This window comes from Bidens hawaiensis, unplaced genomic scaffold (assembly GCF_021521415.1).
Source record: "Bidens hawaiensis isolate Kalapana, Puna unplaced genomic scaffold, B.hawaiensis_p1.1 tig00021328_1, whole genome shotgun sequence".
Lineage (NCBI taxonomy): Eukaryota > Viridiplantae > Streptophyta > Magnoliopsida > Asterales > Asteraceae > Bidens > Bidens hawaiensis.
In genome coordinates, this window is record NW_027493298.1 from 297,990 (window position 1) to 318,586 (window position 20,597).

Here is a 20,597-nt window from a genome sequence, read left to right on the forward strand (position 1 = left end):
CTGTGTCAGGACGTGCAGGGAGTTATGGTGACGTGACAGAACATGGTCATTCCAGTTGCTTTTTCAGGCGCGTGGGCACGGGATTTCGGGCGCGTAGCCGCGAAATCTCTGGCACACGTCCTTTTGACAGCTGTTGCCAGCTTGCCTTTGCCACGCGTCATAGTTTCATTGCACCTTTGATTTCTCTCTCTTCCGTATTAAATTCATCGCATTAATTGCGATTACTATATAAAGGGGGAGAGGGTTATTTGCAATTCACACTTTCCACTTTCATCTCTTCTTCTCCAGTAATTTCCGGCGAATTTCTCTTTTTCGGTAAATCATTACTCTGAAATTTCTTCTTTCTTCCACCATGTCTTCTCACGATGCTGATGATCAGAAGACTGCTGGCGAATGCCAGTGTTCTCTTCCTGTCGAGCTGTACCAGTATATCGTCAGGAAGTTCATGCTCGAGTCTCTCGAGCCTGAGTTTCCTGAGCCCCACCATACTGTGTACGATGCCCCTAGTGGCAAGATCGGGGTTTATGCTGCATTCTTTGTCTACGGAAACCTTAGGTTTCCGTTGACAAAGTTTGTGTACCGTGTCCTGGAGAGGCACGGTGTGCACCTGACAGAGGTGCACCCCATGGCCATTGCCAAGGTCCGGCACTTTGAGTGGGTGTGCCGGATACTGGGCCTTGAGCCCCTCGTTGACCGTCTGATGACCTTCTACACTTGGAGGTGCATCCAGGGGTGGTACACTCTTACAACCCGTATCAAGGGTTTAAAGATTTGTACCACCGAGCGGAGTCTTCGCTCGTGGAGAAGAGAGTTCTTCTTCATATCCGCTCGCGCCATCCCCATCGCCATGAAGTTCAAGAATGGCCAGGCGCTTCCGAACCTTCCCGCCCTCAACTACGAGGAGGCGGAATGGTTCTCGAAGATATCCCGGGTCCAGTCCCCGGTTTTCCGTTTTCCGGAGTCGGCGATGGTGATGCTGGGGATGAGCCGGGTGTGGAAGGCGGCGAATGCGGATAAGGTTCCGATCGTCCTTGAATATGGTTCGAACTCTGTCCCTTATGGTACGTCTTGTTTCATTTTGCTGACTTCGATTTTTTCTAACTTTCTTGTTGATTTCAGAGGGGAACGATCTTCAGTCGCTCCTGAACCCGCGGGAGGAAGATGGTCCCGCGCGGATGGGTACTCGTGCTCTGGACGAGAACGAGTTGCCCATCTTAGAGCAGACCGCGGGTCGGTTCGTGGAGGTTTACCCGTCAGGCCAAGAGATCCTGAGCCACCGACGGCCAGGTAAGCCTATCTTCTACCCTGAACCTCTCAATGTTGTGCCTGCTGCTGGAGTTGACATTTCTTCTTCTGAGGAATCCGCAGAAGGTCCTCCACTCGTGCGGAAGAAAAAGGCTGCCGTCGGGAAAGGCAAGGAGAAGGTGGCCTCTACGGCCGACCCGGTAGTCCTATCTGACTCGGAGTCAGATAGTGCAGAGGTGGCGGGGAAGCCCGGTGGTGAGGAGACCACCGCTCCGGAGGCTGTAGCTGTTACCTCCGGGGAGGCAGCGACGACGACGGTTACCGGTGTCAAGAGGCCGGCTCCATCGGGTTCGCCCCCGCTCGTCCGTACGTTCAAGCTCAAGAAACCCCGTAAGTACCCCCATAACTCTTGTCTAGATTTGTTGTTTCAAATAAATTTTTCTAACACTTTTGCTTGTGCAGGTGTGGGTGTTGACGCATTCCAGGGTGGAGTTGGAGCAAGTATTCCCCCGCCAATGAGGGAAGGCTCGGTCAGCCTTCCCGAGGCGTCGACCCAGGCATCTGCGCCTGCTTCCGTTGGTTCCAGCCTTCCTGAGGCTGTTCCAGCTGAGAAGGTGTCTCCGCCGGCCGTGAGTGCAATTTTTACAGCATCTTTCACGGAGCCGGCGGTTACTGTTGCTGAGGAGGCAACGCCAACAGTGGCTACCACAGCGGCTGCCACTATACCTGCGCCACCGTTACCGACGGCCGGACCATCAGGTACGCGCCGGGCTTCCCGCCGATCTATGCCACCTTCCCGTCTGCCTGACCTGTTGGATGGATTTCCTTTAGGTTCAGGTGATGGGTTTGGCGGCTATCGGCCTGTTATTGACCCTACAGGTACGTAGGGTTCTTTTTCCTTTGTATATTTTTATCATCTTTTCCCAACTGCCTTTGTTTCTTTTGCAGTGTCGGATTCCAATGAAGTGTATGTTCCAAGATGGAACATACGCCGAGGAACAACCCTTCGCACCCCTGTGGAGTGCGTGGACTGGGCTCGCCACGCTGCTCCTCATGGTGCGTTGGGGGAAGCCATGGCTAGCTACCAAGAGGGTAGGCTAACCAATGAGCTTCGGGTTCTCCAGGCCCGGACGCAGCCCCGCGTCGAGCTGCTTTGTCGTGAAAACGACAAGTTAAAAGCAGCGCGCGCCAAAGATGTATCTGAAGCGCGGGCTCTTCGGGAGGAGAACCGGCAGTTGGCCGCTGCCGCAGCCGAGAAGGAGAAGGCATTCAAGGCCCTCGAGGTTGAAGTCCAGGCGCGACTCGAGGCCCGCTCCAAGGCTGCCCAAGCTGTGAATGAACAGCTTCGGCTGGCCAAGGAGACTGCGCGAAACTCAACTGAGAGGGCTGCCAAGGCTGAAGCTGTTGCTGAGCCACTTCGCGAAGAGAATGAGCAGCTTAAATGCAAATTAAAGGCTCTTCAGCATGCTCATGACGCCTTGGCAATGGAAGATGCCAAGAAGCTGCAAGAGATTCTTGACCAGAGGGGGGTGCTTGACCAAACCGAGCGGAAGCTTAAGGGCGTCGAAGAGGCTGCCGCAAAGGAAGTATTACTTGCCAATCTGAACCAAAGCGAAGCCGAACGCGCCCGTGACGAAGTGCAAGCTACCCTCCAATGGCTACTTCGAGAAGCGTTGCCTCAGGTATCCTCTTTTCTTTTTCTTCTCTTTCTACTTGTAATTAGAAAATGTTCTAACTTGTAATTTTCTTTTGTAGGTTGTGCGTCGGGTCCTTTCTGAGACCTCTTATGATGATGCGATGAGCGCAGCCCTCAACGCTTCTCATGAGGATGGGGAGAAGACTGGCTTCCTGCTTGGTCTAGGGTTTGCTGAGAGAGGCTTTCCGCCCTCCAACTTCCCTTTATTCAATGTTAATACTGAAGCTGCTTATGACCAAGCTGTGAACCAGTACGCTGCCTTCCCGCATCCAGTGGTGGAGAAGGTGAATGAAGCTGCTGCTGCTGATGATGGGCTAAACATCCTTAAGGCTTTCCTTGGGCAGCCGCTCTCTGACGGTGCTGGTCCAAGCGGAGGTGGCCCTGAAGCCTAATCCTGAAGATCCCTTCCCACTGCTAGGATAGACTTAGCTTTGTATAGATTTCTTTTAGGCGGGTAGTTACCCGGCCACTGTTGTAATATATCATTGAAATATACGATTGTTATTCCTTTCATTGGATTCTTTGCTTTATAAACTTATGACTTGCATACTTAGTTTAAAATAGCAATTTTCCAAGTGTTTAGAATAAGAACCTTTGAACGTGGTTGATAGTGGGTTAAAGTTTCGCTTCCTCCTTCGTGATTGTGCGGGTAGAACCGTCACTTGCACTTGGTAGGATGGCTAAACTTTAACTTTTATCCAACCTGCGTGTAGGTTTTTCTTACTTTTTGAGGATAAGTTAACCTTTGAACGTGGTTGATAACAGGTGAAGTTTTGCTTCCTCTTTCGTGATTGCGCGGGTAGAACCGTCACTTGCACTTAGTAGGATGGCAAAACTTTACCCATACCTGACATGCGTGTAGGTTTTTCTTACCTTTTTAAGAATTTTGTTTTGAATCGTTCGACGCGCGGTTGTCGGTAGGTTAGTGTTCATTTTCCTTTCATGATTCATGCGGATAGACCGGCACTTTCATTTAATGGAATCATTGAACTCTTCTCCTTCAACTGACCTGCGTGAAGGTTTGCCACGTTATTGGGTTCGTGCGGGTAAGACCGCCTTCCCACGCAACGACTTCACGTAATGTGAATGCCGTCACCAGTGTTGGATAGTTTTAACCGTTCGACGCGCGATTGTTGATAGGTTAGTGTTCATTTTCCTTTCATGATTCATGCGGATAGACCGGCACTTTCATTTAATGGAATAATTGAACTCCTCCTTCAACTGACCTGCGTGAAGGTTTGCCTGTTGAGGATAAGTTAACCTTTGAACGTGGCTGATAATAGGTGTGAAGTTTTGCTTCCTCTTTCGTGATTGTGCGGGTAGACCCGTCACTTGCACTTAGTAGGATGGCATAACTTTACCCATATCTGACCTGCGTATAGGTTTATCTTTTCCTCTTAAGAATTTTGAACCGTCCCACGCGCGGTTGTTGATAGGTTGGTGCAGTTCCCTCGAATGATTCATGCGGATAGACCAGCACTTTCATATGGTAACTTTTTTCCCTTCAACTGACCTGCGTGAAGGTTTATCATGCTTTTTGGGTTCGTGCGGGTAGGACCGCCTTCCCATGCAATGACGTTTTTTGTAATTATGCGGTGAAAACCGGCATATTAGTGTGTACAAAAGTATAAATGTAAATCATCAGCTTCGACGTTTGAAAGAGAATCATTTCCATTAGAAGTGGCTCTTGGCCTTTTCTGTACAAATTGGAATTGATTACATGCAAACTGTGTAATTGAACTCCCTTCCATGTTGGGACAGGAGTGCCATCGAGCCGACACGCACCTGTTTCGGGATCTCGTTCTTTACGCAGCATGTAGTCTCCATATTGAAGCTGATTTTTTATTCATGTTTACCCCAGCCATGGTTCCACACGCACCTGGATGCCTGCTTAACTTTTATTTCGCCACGAGGTGTGCGAGCGTCCCATCTTTGACGAATGTTTCGACCATGTCTTTTACGTCTATGCATTCTTCAGTGTTGTGGCCTTTTGTTCTGTGATAGTCACAGTACTTGCTCCGATCAGCATCGTGACGATGTCGGATTACTGGAGGCTTTGGCCATGGGAGCTCTTCAGTAGCAAATATGTCAGTGACGCTTTTGGTAAGTGGCGTCCATCTGGAGTTCCGGTGCAGCTTTACATTATCCCTTTCACCCGATCGGTGCTGTAAGCCGGATGAGGTGTCAAAGTTTACCCTTGACTGCCAAATGCCTTGCTTCCGTTTTTTGTTCAATCGGGCGGTGAGGACGTTGTCCTCTCTCGTCCTCTGGGTGTAAAGGTTTGTGCTCTGCGGAAGGTCTCTACCCAGTTGCTTCTCCGTTTCCGCATAGCGTTTGGCTGCTGTCATGATGCCATCCCATGTGGATGGCATTCCATCTTTACCCGTTAGGGTGCGGATAAGCTCTGGGTCCTGCGCGCCCTGGATGAAGGCTGCGCGAACAAGATCCTCGCTGATATTGCCCAAACTTAACTTCTTTGAGTTGAAGCGAGTGATGAAGTTTGGCAGAGATTCATCTTCTTCCCGTATGCATTTGAGGATTGTCCATTGCTCCTCGGTATACTTTCGCTGCTGGCTGAAGTGTTGGCTAAACTTCTGCTGGAAGTCTGCCCAGTCGTAAATGTGGTTAACCGGTAAACGATCAAACCAAACCCTAGCAGCCCCCACCAGCGTCATTTGAAACATGTAACACCACGTGGGTTCCGTCCAGTTGCTGACGGTTGCCCCTGCTATGAACCTGTTCAAATGGTCGTCTGGGTCGGACATACCATCATAAGTGCCTATGTTGGGCATTTGTTTGGCACTTTTTGGGGCAATTGCTTCCGCAATGTCCCTTGCAAATTTGGACGTTCCCGCATTTGCAACGTTCGGTCTGAACGTTTTGGAGAAGTCTCGTGAACTTCCACCTGTGCGTTTTGGTTTGAAGGCTTGTCCAAAATGCCTTCTCGGTTGGGAGTCCGTTTCCTTATGCTTCCCTTTTGCCCTATGGCGAGGGTTCGCGTCGGAGTCGGATTCCTCCGAGTCATTGTCCAAGTATTCTTCGAATTCGTCGGCCTGTTGGACGGAACGCAAGCGTTCGTCCAACTCAGCTTGGAATTCCTTTTGTCGTGCTTCCGCCCATGCCTTAACTTCATCGAGAGTTTGGCGGGGGAGTCTTGTTCGTTTTTTAAACTGGGTATCGGTGAATCCCAGTGGGCGATTATTTACTGCACTTGCCCCAGCTTGGGTAACTGGGGTAGTGTTCGTAAAATTTACTTCACTTGCCCCGGCTTGGGTAACCGGGGTAGTGTTTGTAAAAACTGTGTTGCCGGTATTCCCTCCAGTAGCTGGGGTTGTGGTTACCGGAGTTTCTTTAACCATCTTTCTAGAATTTTGAAAAAACTGGAGAAAAATGAAGTTCTAGCTTTATGCACGGATGGCGCCAATGAAGAAACACTAACCAGACCCCGGGCAGATTACTGGTAACCTGGGGGTTGGAGAGCTGTTTCCCACGAGGGGTTAAACCCTTGGAAGATGGTTCTTCTGATAACCTGCAAAACAGACACCGTGAGCTCGTCACTGAGAAGGGGGGGGTTCCTCCTTGTGACCACCCTCCGGCGTGAGAATCAGACTAGATTGCTCTTTAAATATAAAAGTATATTAAGAGATTGCTAGAGCAGATATCAGGTATATATGATAAGATAAGATGTTCATACCATTGGGGTATTTATAGCCGAAGGTAGGTTTCCAAGGGGTTTAGCCGGCCCAACACGCTACCAACTGTAACCTATGCACGTGCCCTGCCTGTGAGTGGTGGATAGGTAGCGGCTGACACAGAGCAGGCGTGTCGTGCACTCTTCCTCTTCTGCCAACTACAGGCTATGCACGTGGTATGGCAGGAGTTGGTGGGTAGGCGGCGGCTATTGGTCACAGTGCTGTGGCGTGCTGTCTGCCATGCTGCTGTCAGTGAGCTGTCGCATTCTTGGTCAGATCTTTTGTCTGTACCTCGTCAGGTATCACACAAAAGATCCTCCATCATACGGACTGGCTCATTTAGGCGGGAGTTTTCCCCCTCCCGCCTTTGCTCATTCCTTCAGGTGACACTGGGGAGAGTTAAGTGCCTTGTGCGTGTAGCCATGCTGCGCGGGTGGCCTTCCCTAATGGCTTGTATCCGAGGCTGCGGGGACAGGCGGAGTCCTTCACCATTGGGAGGCTTAAGTGATATATATCATAGTTATACATCATGTTGTCGAGCTAGAACTTGTTTGCCACACGAATGATCATAATCTTTATTATTCCACTACACTAAAGAGCTCTGAGCTCTTGTATTGTACTAATATCACTAAAGACTTGTAATTGATTCACTTGTGAAAGGGAAGGGATAAGGCAAACAAACAAGTACTCTCATCACTAAAACTAATACTCCCAATGCAACATACTTATTATCGGGCTCGCTTATTTCTTCAGCCAGTGGAGCAATCGGCCCGCGCTGTAAAAAGAATATCAAAACTAACCAATAAAACGCCACGTCATCTGTTAATGATAATAGCCCCAGCAACACAACAGAAGCAGCCGATAAATGATACGCAGCCTGCAAAACACAACCAAAGTGTTCATAACTTCATATCGTTGAAAATAAACCAAAACTATTTCGACCCAAACTAGCCCGGCCGGCCCATTTCAAACAAAATAAGCATCATGAAGCGAAGAATGGAACCTTTCGGCCCCATATTGCAAAAGATATTCGGCCACCATCTAGCTCGCCTGCAGGAATGTTGTTAATTGCATTAATGAGAAGCCCGCCCAAGCCCAAATCGCTAACGGGCTGACTGATATAATTGCTCCTTCTCTAAGAACATCACCAAGAAGCAGTTTTGCTATCCCACCAGCAAGAAATGATTTGTGAAATACAGAAACATCAACAACGATCCCTGTACCATCGGTTGGTGACAAGTAAAAGCCCAAAAGCAAAAAAACAAGGCCCAATGTAAAGCCCGCTAAAGGGCCTGCTGCTGCGATCTTAAGAAGAGCCTCACGGTTTGGTACAATGTTTAGAATCCGTGTTATTGCACCAAACGAGCCTATCTGCCACAAAAATATGTTAACTGGTCAAGAAGGCTTAGGGAGTTAGGGACAAAACAGGTTATTTTTGTATGGGTTAAAACGCGTCAATCGGGTTGATACAAAACACTTCTTGTTCAGCATGTTCAACCATTGTCTTTTTAAGTCAATTTTTTTACTAGAGACTGCTTGGCCCGTTAGAGATCAAGCATAACCCAAATAACCTTAAGGGGTCAAAGTTGACTTAGTTGACTAAGTATACAAACCTCACCTGCCAACTCGGTACAAAATACGGGACCCCAAGTTTAACTCCTCTTCTGGCAACCAAAATGTGGGTGATTTCATGCACACCCAAAACAAGTGCGGTTACAAGGGCTCCGGGAAGCCCGTCCTTTAATAAGTCAATATTGTCAAAAACGGATCTGAACATCACAATACGCGCGTTACTATTATTAATAGAAATCAACATAAAAGACACTATTAGAATGATTGGATAGATTTGCATACAATACGTTTGACTGCAATGCGGGCACGTTATGTAATAGTAACGTGCATATTATAACTAATCCAAAAGCTCCAGCAGCAAACCATTCAGGGATGCCTTTAACGAAAAAAAACAATAGAATTAACCACAACAATCTAATGAAAAAGAACATATAGACAATTAGGCTGTGTTTGTTTTTGCTTCAAACGTCTGCAGGAGGGTTATGTCTGTGGGCGCGCAGACATAAGTTCTTGAAGACAGTTTGTTTAAAAAAAAAAAGGATCTGAAAACTGCTTATATGGTCTTAAATAATAAGCTAATATCCAACATCTTCACGCTTTTTCACACTTCTTATCATCCTACCAACATCCAATGTCCACCACACCACCCACCGTGCGCCACCACCATCCACCACCACCCACCGTCCACCACCACTACCCACCACCCACCGTTGGCCACAACCACCGTCCACCACCCACCACCATTGTCCATCACCACCACCACCCATCGTTGGCCACCATCACCGTCCACCACCCACCACAACCGTCCATCACCACCACCTACCACAAACGTCCACCACCACCCACTTCCATAGTTCATACACCACTACCAATTATTTTAGCAGTCTACAAACGTTAAATGACTTCTATGTATTGTCATTAATTTTCAGCTTATGCAGACGATATCTTATAAAACAAACAGTATTATATTTTCAGATTGCAGACCTTCAGACCGCATCTTAAGTTGCAGACATAAAATCAGATGAAATCGGATTGCAAACAGTTTTTGTCGTAAAAAACAAACAGCTCCTTAAACAAAGACAATATTAATAGTTAATAATACCCGTTGTTTCCGGTTGTAAGGTGTTTCTAGGAACCACAACTGCCACAGGTTTATCATCTTCAGGATTTACCAAAAGGAAAAGCTTATATTCATCCCCAAAAGTATCCTTTACATCATGTAAAAAATTACATATTTAGCCTTTCCCTAACGGGTTCTCACGGTTAAAAAAAATATAACTAACCTGTAGTCTTTTTTTAAGTTTGTCGTAAGTTACAGCAGGCGATCCTCGCAGGTTTCCTTTAAACAACACTCCCCTCTGTAACATAAAGATAAATGTAAATTAATTATCAAGATTTATTTTAGTCACTTAGTTATGTGTATTATGACCTGATATGATTCTTGGCTGGTAATAAAAAAGGTGTCGAATCCAAACACTTGGTCTTTTAATATTTTGGTTGTTTCGTTTGGGATTGTGATGATGCCATCAAGCTGATGTGGCTGTTAAATATAAGTAGGAGTTAACAAGAGAGAATAATATGATATGAATAAAAGTGGAAGTGTTATTAATGAATTATTCACCTTCACATATGGTAGGTGTGATCCATTTGTAATCTCTATATTATGAGTCTCCTGTTATGAAAAAAATGAGTTGATACTTGATAGTAGTATAATATGTCATCAAATTTATATTTCAACTGAATTTTAGTGAACTACATGCCTCAATGATATAAGAATAATACCTCAATGACTTGTTGTGGTTTAGCTTCAAGTCCATCTTTATTTAGTAACCGGTTAAGCGCCTCAAGTTGACTAGAACGAGTTGGATAACATTTATCCTTCAGAAGTAACAAGAACAATTTTAATCAGAATTTCTAAATAATTAAATTCAATATTGAAACTTGATTAGTATTTTGTAATTTTATCCTATTTAAGTTAATAAACATATCACCTCATTTAGTCCTTGAGCCTTTGTACTATCCTGCATGAATCTGTTGATTATTTCCAACTGATTAGGCTGCCCCTTATCCTAACAACAAAACTCATCAATTAGTTCTAAAATCAAAATTTAACTGTATTTAATTATTCATAAATAAATGTTTTTAACAAAAAAATAATTTTCAACAAGTAGCTCCTCATATTTTCATGTTAACATGTCATTTTTCGGATTATCAATCCACAAAGATATTTGATTTTCCATTCGGGCTACATTTTTTATAATATAAGATGTCGTTAATTCACGACCAGTGTATCTTGTTTATCTAAAGTTTAGATTCTAAACGGATTGTAGGATGATAAATACGTAGATGGACTGACCTTACGTATAAATATTTTTTTTGTTCTAATTATAAATAGTTTGACAGGTAGCCTTGTTTAAATATAACTATATAAGCATGTTAAATGTATCAACTCAAACACAACCCGTTTAACAAAAGGGTCAAACAAGTCAACCCGAACACTACCAAATAAGGAAGCTAGAAAACTAAGATAGATGCGTACTTTATCCCCATCTGGTCTAGTCTCCTTTTCAGTAGCTCTGCATTTTATCACTCGGTTGCCTGCACGAACCTTTAACCTAAATATATAACACAACATTATACTCCAAACATAAATTCATAGCGTAAGTTCAAAAACTACAAATAATTCACTAAACCAACACACCAAGATACACACGGCTGCAGTCGGAGGTCATGGCACTGCAACTGAGGAACAAAGTTTCAGCAAAAACACACAGGCGTGATTATAGTCGATGCCGAAGTCATCTTAAAGCATGTGAAGTTGAAATTGTTGGATTGGTTAGAGTTTTAGTAGGGAATTGGAGGCTTTGGATATTGTTAAAGGTGAAGGAATAAGGAAATGAATACTTGGAGAGTTTAAAATCTATCTTTGGTAAAAATGAAAGAAGGTGACATGAAAGAAATATGGAATGGTGTCAGCCATAATTCATCAGCATGAACACCCATGCTGTGGATATAGAAAAAGTAAAAGATTTAATATATTGTTAAGAAAAAAATATTAAATAGATATGAATAAGAGTTGATTAATTTATACTTTTATAACAACTTTATTTGTCATCCTATAATTTAAGATATCTTATTTAAAGATTAGAACTTGTTGGTGTGTTTGATCATTGTATAGCGCAACCCAGAATTTGAATATATATATATATATATATATATATATATATATATATATATATAAGTTTTTGTTATATTTGAATGAGCTTTGACGTAGAGCATGTAATAACTAATAATATGTTAAGTGTGTTATAATGAAGATTGATTTGGATGAAAAAATACAAAGTTAAATTGTAAAAAAAATCTGGTAAAAGTAATTGGTGGCTAATCTGAATCTAAAATAGTGATTTGGTTAACTGATTGTTTAATTTGACTGAAAATGTTTTTAAATGATCAATTATACTTTCATAGGTGCTTTTGAACTTACAAGTTAGCATGGAGGATGATAAAAGTTAGTTACATGGATTTTGAAACTAACATAAACCACTAAAACTATAATCCGCAGTTTTACGTTTGGTCAGGACCATATGCAATATTTAATTTTAAAATTGGTCAGGACATCGGTCTTCATAAGATTGTTAACCGGTTGTTGATTGTGCTCAATTTTAACGCGATTAACCTGAACCTGGTTTGACCCTCCCGAACCCGAACCCGAACCCAGCTATATATTTTACCATGCCTACAATCACCATTCTTAAACATATCAAGCTCATCACATACAAACAGTCACAAACCATATGATAATATCATTTCATGTTCAATTTATACTCCAATATAAAATGTATAATCGTTCACAAAACCATGGAATTCGGGAAAATTGATTGCCATACAATTCACAAATTCCTATCTTTTAATATGTCAAAAATATAACTTTGGGTATAATGATAAAACATATTAATCAAGCCAGGAAAAACAGGAATACGATGAGAAATATTATCAAAATCAAAAATATCTTGATCATAAGCCACCTGTTTGATGATATAGAGTTCAAGTACTTCAATAAAGCTCCACGAGCACCGTCAACATTTGACAATGTTTCTTCCATATTGTCATCAATCCTGATACCAAAATTTCATTTCCGTCACGCAAAAACTTATATAATTACAAACACAATCCATTTAAAAAGAAAAAAAATAGCCATTTTCCAATTTCAATTATTTTACTTGTTCATCAGTCAAATAAAGGGAACCACTCAAACGCGCACAAAGTCTACTTTTAACGCATACGTCTTATAATGTATTATAAAAAGATCCAGATTATGATCGTAGAATGTTGTTTCTTGTAATCACAATTGATGGCTTGATGCATTAAGATTTGATTTAAATTAATGAATACCATCAACTTTTTAATACTTTTGAAGGATATATACGTAAATTTGACTAACCTGATAGCTAGCTCCCCTTGGTGTGCAACCATAGTAGCCAAATTTGTGAAGATTCCACTCAGTTCGGTTATTGTAGACTCAACACTCTGTAGAGCAACAGCACGGTTTTGAGAAAAAGTTTCTTGTTGTGGGACCACCTGCTGCAACATTGATGCTCCCATATGTTGGGAACTTGAAGGTGGACCATCAGCAGCTAACCGTCGTCTTCATTAACAAAGATAATAAATGTCATATTCAATAAACATACCTGACTGTAGTTACAGTCTTCTTGAACAAAATGAATATATGGCACAAAAGAAGAATTATGAGGACACCATATAAACACACCTTAGTTGGTTTCCAACTTGAATTCCATTTCCAGAAGATCTGAGAAAAACAAAGCCGATTAAGGCAAATAAGATTAATTTGTATCTTGTCTAGAATATCAAACAGATGGATATTAATATGAGATTAAACGCATACAAATATAAATTTAATATTATTAAAGACTTACTCAGGTTGTTGTAGATTTCCAGCTGATTTAGATGGGCTTGACCAAGGAGGTGGTTCCATCTTTGTTTGCTGCTGCTTTAATGGATTCTCTCTTGTTATATTAGTAGAAAATATCTGCCTCCTATTTTCATGAGCCTTAATATTCTGCCATACAAACAGATGAAATACAGACATAAAGAAATACAAGGGAGATAATTTCCGATTGTTGAGCTCACAACTACAATACGATTATACAAACCTCAGTTCTTGCTGTTAAGACATCCTGAAACTTTTTTGTAGCTCCCATAAGTTTGTTCTTCAAATCATCACAAACAGCAGTAGAGTGGACAACTCTATCTTCTGAATAGTTACCATCAGCAATCTCCATATTTTGAAGAGTTTGCAGATCAGATATGGCTACATTCAGAGCTGTAATATCATTCTTTATCAACGCTGTCAGTTCCTGAATCTCCTTCAACGGATCATCAAAAATTGAAGACTTCTTAGACACTGCATAACCACCAACAAAGATGTTACAAGTCTAGAAATCAGTATAGATCCAATAACACCTAACAGATGAACCAGCGGTATGTATCAATCGCTAATCAGTACTACGACAAATCATACCTAATTTTGCAGTGGATTCGTTACAAAAATATACTCAATATGAGATCAAAATTAAGACATGTAACGCAAAAATGAATCGGAATACGATAAACCAAAGTTGAAACCCTAGGTTTAACAAAATACATAGCAACCTAACAAAGATGTTACAAGTCTAGAATTCAGTATAGATCCAATAAAACCTAACAGATGATCCGAACTATGTATTAATCATCAATCGCTAATCGGTACTACAAATCATACCTAATTTTACAGTTGACTCATTACGAAGATATCATCAATACGAGATCAAAATCAAGGCAAGTAACTTGAAACTGAATATTATAAACGGAATTTGAAACCCCAGGTTTAACAAAAGATATAGAAACCTAACAAAAAGATGTTACAAGTCTAGAATTCAGTATAGATCCAATAAAACCTAGCAGATGATCCCGTAGCATATATCAATCACCAATCTTTAATCGGTACTGCATATCATACCTAATTTTGCAGTTGATTCATTACGAAGATAAAAATCAATACAAAACGAGATCGAAACAAAACAAGTAACGAGCGAACTGAATCGAATCGAAATACGATAAACCGAATTTGAAACCCTAGGTTTAACAAAACATATAAAAACCTAACAAAAAGATGTTACAAGTCTATCAATGAGTATAGATCCAATAACACCTAACAGATTATCCACTTATCCAGCAGTATGTATCAATCGCTAATCGGTACTACATATCATACCTAATTTAATTTTGCAGTTGATTCATTACGAAGATATAATCAACACGTGAACAAAATGATAATAAACAGAATTTGAAACCCTAGGTTTAACAAAATATATATAGAAAGTAACGAATGTATACGATTAGCGAGTCTGGCGATTTTCTTAGAGGTTTCATGGACGCCTAATCCTATACGAGAAGCTTTCTTATTGAAATTGGATTGAAATGAAGAAGAATATGGTGCAGCTGCTGGTGGCTTAGAAGATGTGGATGGATCGGTTTGCTGGTGTGATCCACCTGCTGCTGATGTTCTACCGAATTTCTTCAATGTATCAAAGAGTGATCGGAATTCAGATGTCCGATCACGGAAGGTGTAAATTCCGGCAGACGCCATTGCTGACCGGTGGTCCGTTCAGTCGGTTGGTTGATAGTCACTGAGTCATTTCAGACTCGGACACGGGCGTCATATTGAAGTCTAGTATTTGTGTTGGTAGGTGGTCAAATCGGATTACGATACGTGTCTAACTGGTCATTGTCCAAACCCGTCACTTTGAAAGTGGGTCAAGGTGATCCCTGTTTTATAATTAAATTCAGAGAAACTAGCATGTGTAGATCTAACGGAGGAGTTTGTGAATTTGTCTTTTCATGGTGCCATGGTGGGTCCTGTTGCGTTAACAAAACACGTGTTACTAGTTTCCGTATGAGGCTACGAAGCTGCTTAGTCGTGTGTGTTTCACGAATGTATATATAAACAACTTAATATTGTTATATTCAAAAAAAAGATAATGACACAATTTGTTGTCCATTACGATGCATAGGTCTACATGCTACATGTACACGTTTACCTTTTCCAACAAAATTCCACTGCCACCCTTATGCATGGGGTGTAAAACTCAAAAGAAAAACATTTGCCAAACATTCTACCTTGTTTTTCTTAAAGTCGTTTGTCTCCCTTCTGTGTATAAATTTAGTTATATAATTCATACTTGGTTGGAAACTCATCTATTAGAGCATCCACAACAACAAACTCGTACAAACCGACACCTCATCGCCACATCTGATTTCAATATTTTCTCAAAACCTCACTTTTTTCCCACAAAACACCTCTACAAACCAATTAAAAAATATTAAAAAATATATATATAGTGTGTGTGTATATATATGCATGTGAGAGAAAGAGAGAAAGTGGGACACATTTTGAAGTCCTTTACAAGTTTGCAGAATATGACTTCATTCACAACTTTAATTGCTACAATGATGAAGTTATTTTTTTAATTAGTTTGCAGTGGTGCCATGTAGATTCAGACACCTTGTTGTAGATGCTCTTACCCCAATTGAATAAAAGAAATATTAAATTGTTGGTAAAGAAGGTTATTAGCGTAAAAAAAATCGAGTAAAAATTATGTTTTTAACTAATTAGGGAGGGGGTGGCGGACATTCTACTCTCTGATCAACAAACATTCTTGTATTTGGGTGGGCGGGGGGAATCATGCTTGTGTGGACCTTACTGGGTTGTCCCCTCTTGTCGGACTTAGGGACACCGGGTTTGTTGCTAGGCAGGTCGTGCGAAAGGCAGAAGTAGGAAAAAAAAAATGCTAAGCACGAGAAGTCGTGTGTTGAGAATCAACATGACTTCATTCCTTTTGCTTTTGATATATTTTGGTCAATTGCCCCCGATGCTGCTACGTTTCTAAAAAGAGTTAAATGGGTCGTGCACAATAACTCAACGACGCCGAAGAACGATAACTTCGTTTTCAATAGGATCGATTTTACCATTCAAAACGGGGGTGGCGACGCAGCTTGTTGCCTGCTTACATGCCTCTAAATTGTAATTAGATTTTTTTTAGTTAAAATGAAATTGACTAATCAGGCCAAATTTACTTTTTTACAGAAAAAAAAAACAAAAAAACAAAAAAAAACTTTTGATAAAGGGCCAAAAGCCCAAAACTAAATACAACTAGTCAAGTCAAGGCCCATAAACTTGAGCGTTACTTGCAGAATGCAGCTTTAAACAAAACCCCCAAATCCAGTTTCTCATTTCATTTCAGACAAAACCTAAAAACTCTCAAATCGAAAACACAGCAATCGAAATCGGAGATGACGACGGCGACGACTAACGGCACCACCGCCACTCCGCCCACCAAAACCCCTAAGAAGACCAATCTCTTGGATCACAACTCCATCAAGCACTTGCTCGACGAAACTGTCAATGAGGTATACTTCTATTTTACTCTAATCATCTTAATTTTGTAATTCCGATCTGGGTTCAGTTTCAATTCCACTCCAATCATCTTAATTTTGTAGTCCCGATCTGGGTTCAGTTTCACTCTAATTATCTTAATTTTGTTATTCCGATCTGGGTCAGTTTCATTTTCACCCTAATCATCTTAATTTTTGAAATTACTATCTGGGTTTGGTTTCAGTTTTGAAATTATGATCTGGGTTCAGTTTCAATTTTACTCTAATCATCTCAATTTTGTAATTCCGATCTTGGTTTGATTTTAATTTCACTCTAATCATCTCAAATTTGAAATTCTGATATGGGTTCAGTTTCACTTTCACTCTAATCATCTTATTTTTGAAATTACTATCTGGGTTCAGTTTCAATTTTTAAATTATGATCTGGGTTCAGTTTCAGTTTTACTCTAATCATCTCAAAAGGGTTTTGTTTCAATTTCATTTTAAAAATCTCAATTTTGATCATTTCGATATGGGTTCAGTTTCAATTTCACTTTAATAATCTCTATATAGAAATTATGATCTGGGTTCAGTTTCAATTTCATTTTAACTATCTAAATTTTGAAACTCCGATCTGGGTTCAGTTTCAATTTCACTCTTAAGTATATAAATTTTGAAATTATGATCTGGGTTCAGTTTCAATTTAACTTTAATAATCTCAATTTTGATAATTTTGATATGGGTTTGGTTTCAGTTTCACTCTCAGCGTCTAGATTTGAAATTCTGATCTGGGTTCAGTTTCAGTTTCAATTTAAATTTCTTAATTATGCTTAATCGGTACATGTTTTGTTAATTGAATCAGATCGTGACTAGCCGCGGGTACAAGGAAGATGTGAGGATGAGTAACGTTAGGTTGTTCATCGGAGCTATTATTATCGTCATTGCGTTGTTTGCTCAGTTTTTCAACAAGAAGTTTCCGGATAACAAGAATTTCTTGATCGGGTGCATCGTGTTATATCCTTTTATAGTTCTGTGAACTGAATTTTTATTATATATTAATTTTACCGCAAAATTAGATTTATTTGAACTGATCTGCAGTTTTAAATCGTTTATAATTTAAGTTTGTTTGATCTTTAACTATGGCAAGTATGTGCTGTTCAATGCGATATTGCAGCTGATCATCTACACCAAGGAAAAGAATGCGTTTTTGTTCACATATCCTCCTGCAGTAAGTTTTATTTTCCTTTGTTATAGACTAGTTTTGATTGATTAATATATTTTTTAAAAATTTTGCTCTCATATTTGTTCTCATATACAATTGTTTTTTAAGTTAAAACTTAAAAGCAGTGGAACTTTTGTTTTTTACTTTGTCGATGAGTGTAAAATCTGGATTAATATTGAAATATAATATGTTTAAGTTGATTTGTTTTTATTTCTTGAAGGCTAGCATTAGGATTTAGGATCTGGATTACTGTATTGTTCCATATAGAAAGTTGAATTTTACGATGTTTTATAATCAAGTTTAATGCAGTTAAGGTAAATTGGGAATAAAGTGTGTTACTTTGTGGTTGTGTAAATGTTTTGTGTTGTCTTTCACAATTACGAGTGTTTGTGTGTATTTTCTAGATTTTCTTCTTTTTTTTTTTGAAACAGTACGATATTTAACTTGTTGGGTGGCATTTGGTTTGAATATTTGGTCTGTAAGTTGTAAAGGAAAGGAGAGAGAAAACTTATCCCGGTAGGCTTGAAGAAAGTAGCTCATGCTTCTTGTGTTTTCTTAAATCTGTCTCCTTAAAATAAGCACAATGCATAATGAATGGTTTTTTTTTTGTCCTCTCAAGTGAAACAAAGTGTTCTGTAATAGGTTTTCTTACCCTTGTATGATTTAATAGGTTTTTACGTATGGTATCCTTGTTCATTCATGAAGTTTGTTACATTTGTAGGGCTCAGCTTATAACAGCACTGGCTTGATGGTGTCTTCTAAGCTGCCCAGATTCTCTGACATGTATACTCTCACGATTGCCAGCGCGGATCCTAAATCTATTTCTGCAAAGCCAACTGTCGAGTTTACTAAAAGCGTCACCAAATGGTACATCGCTTTCTTCTGCACACACACACATACATAAGGGTTTAAACTGTAAACGAGCCAAGCCCGAGTTCGCTTAAACTTGAGCTCGGTACATTTCTAGCTCTTATTCTAAAGCTGGCGCTTGGCTCGTGAGTAATTATTCAAGCTCGAGGCCTGATTGGCCTGAGGTTATTTATATATTTTTTTAATTTAATTTATTAATATGACTTATGTAGTTATTTTAATCATAGGTTTGTTTATAATATTAAACACTAGGCGTGTAAACAAACTGAACATTCAGTGAACAGCTTGTGAACCGTTTGTCATGGAGTTTGTTTATGTTCGTTTATTTAATAAATGAACGAACATGAACACATCTCATTCTTTCATTTATGTTCGTGAATGCTAGTTTATGTTTATTCATTTAAAATCGTTTATGTTCATTAATTTACATTTGTTTAAGTTCATTCGTTTACGCTCATTTATTAACTTTTTAGGTCCGGGTGCCCAAATTGTTTTTCATATTACTTTTAAAAGGATTTAGCTTGGTTATGTTTATTCATCTATGTTCATTTGTTTACGTTGGTGAGCCATTCGTTTATATCACTGTTAAAAAAGGAACATATATAAACACAGACATGCTCATTTTCTGAGTGACCAAACATGAACATTGTTTAGTTTTCGTGTTCAATTGTTTGTTCAGTTAAAGTTAAACAAACATGCTCCATTTGTGTTTGTTCGGTTTGTTTGCAAACCTAATAAATACCGTGTAAGTTTTTTATAGTAAAAGAATTATATTCGTATAAATAATAGGCTAGTTTAGGCTTGTGAGCCTATTCAAGCTTCGGGCTTGATTCGTTTATTAAACAAGCTTAGTGTTAGGCTCGGTTTCATTCTGACTCGTTCTCTGTTTGTAATTGATTTCACAGGTTCACGAAGGATGGCGTGTTGGTGGAAGGGTTGTTCTGGAAAGACGTTGAAGCCCTAATAAGCGACTACAAAGATAGCAAAAAGAGCAAGTGAAAAGGAATGATTGTGGTTGATAGGAGGAGGATACAAATTGAGACATTGAAAACTTTTACCAAATAGATTTTAATCATAACATATAACCTTTGATGTGTTGCTCCTATTGCCACAGTTGGTTTAGAATGAAATCCCATTTAGACTTATGTGTGGAGTTTAATGATAGTGATTGAAAACAACAAGTGTATAAACTTAGAATTTATATGCTAGTTTAACACCAAACAGTAAAACCTGATGATCTTAGTAACAAGTTTGAACACTGGCCTTAGTATCAAATGTTAGCTGGACATGTTTACTTTACTAATGGCCACATATGAGGGTAGAATGGTAGATTATTAGACTTTAAATTAGTTATAGCACACTATCTCCACTTGTGGTCTAGTGGTAGGAGGTCTGGGTTCTCCAGTAAAGACTCAAGTTCGAGTCTCACTTGTGTCATATTTGGATGGATATTGACAATGATATATATGAGCTAGGCCTTGTACAACGGTTGTCAGTTTGAATCTTGAGCCCGCCCGGGTTTTCGTCCCATCGTGTGCTACGCCAGAGAGTTATGCTCTTGTGGTGGCACAACGAATGTCAAGTGGCAGTCGGCGGTATGGTTTCCCGGGGGAATGCCCAAGCCAAACTCTGAAGCCAGCGTGGGCCCGGTTAAGACAACATAGTCTGGCCAGAGTGGAGTATCGGGGCTCTCCAAATTTGAAGAGTGCGATAGCCTAAATACAAGAAAGTCGCCGTTCTAAAAATAGTTATAGCACACTAACCCTTTTAAGCTTTTAATGTGAGAGTTCATTTTTGTATCTAAAGAGCTTTATTTGTATTAGTTTCTTTTCTAAGATGGCTAAGCATTGCATTCTTGACACATATTCTT

General features: G+C 40.3%; 2 protein-coding genes and 1 pseudogene across 2 annotated transcripts; 1 reads left to right on the forward strand and 2 right to left on the reverse strand.

The window, feature by feature from the left end:
* Nucleotides 1-7,261: 7,261 nt before the first annotated feature.
* LOC143563180 (putative zinc metalloprotease EGY2, chloroplastic) lies at nt 7,262-10,937 on the reverse strand (annotated as a pseudogene).
* Nucleotides 10,938-12,004: 1,067 nt separating this feature from the next.
* LOC143563170 (syntaxin-31-like) lies at nt 12,005-14,963 on the reverse strand. Its single transcript, XM_077050776.1, has 6 exons — nt 14,599-14,963; nt 13,377-13,627; nt 13,140-13,282; nt 12,974-13,012; nt 12,647-12,850; nt 12,005-12,320 (listed from the first exon to the last, which is right to left on the reverse strand). The coding sequence occupies exons 1-6, from the start codon at nt 14,849-14,851 to the stop codon at nt 12,161-12,163; spliced, it is 1,050 nt and encodes a 349-aa protein (XP_076906891.1). The 5' UTR covers nt 14,852-14,963; the 3' UTR covers nt 12,005-12,160.
* A 1,539-nt stretch (nt 14,964-16,502) lies between these two features.
* LOC143563171 (signal peptidase complex subunit 2-like) lies at nt 16,503-19,872 on the forward strand. Its single transcript, XM_077050777.1, has 5 exons — nt 16,503-16,671; nt 17,498-17,662; nt 17,783-17,863; nt 18,579-18,724; nt 19,633-19,872. The coding sequence occupies exons 1-5, from the start codon at nt 16,555-16,557 to the stop codon at nt 19,724-19,726; spliced, it is 603 nt and encodes a 200-aa protein (XP_076906892.1). The 5' UTR covers nt 16,503-16,554; the 3' UTR covers nt 19,727-19,872.
* The last annotated feature ends 725 nt before the right edge of the window (nt 19,873-20,597 follow it).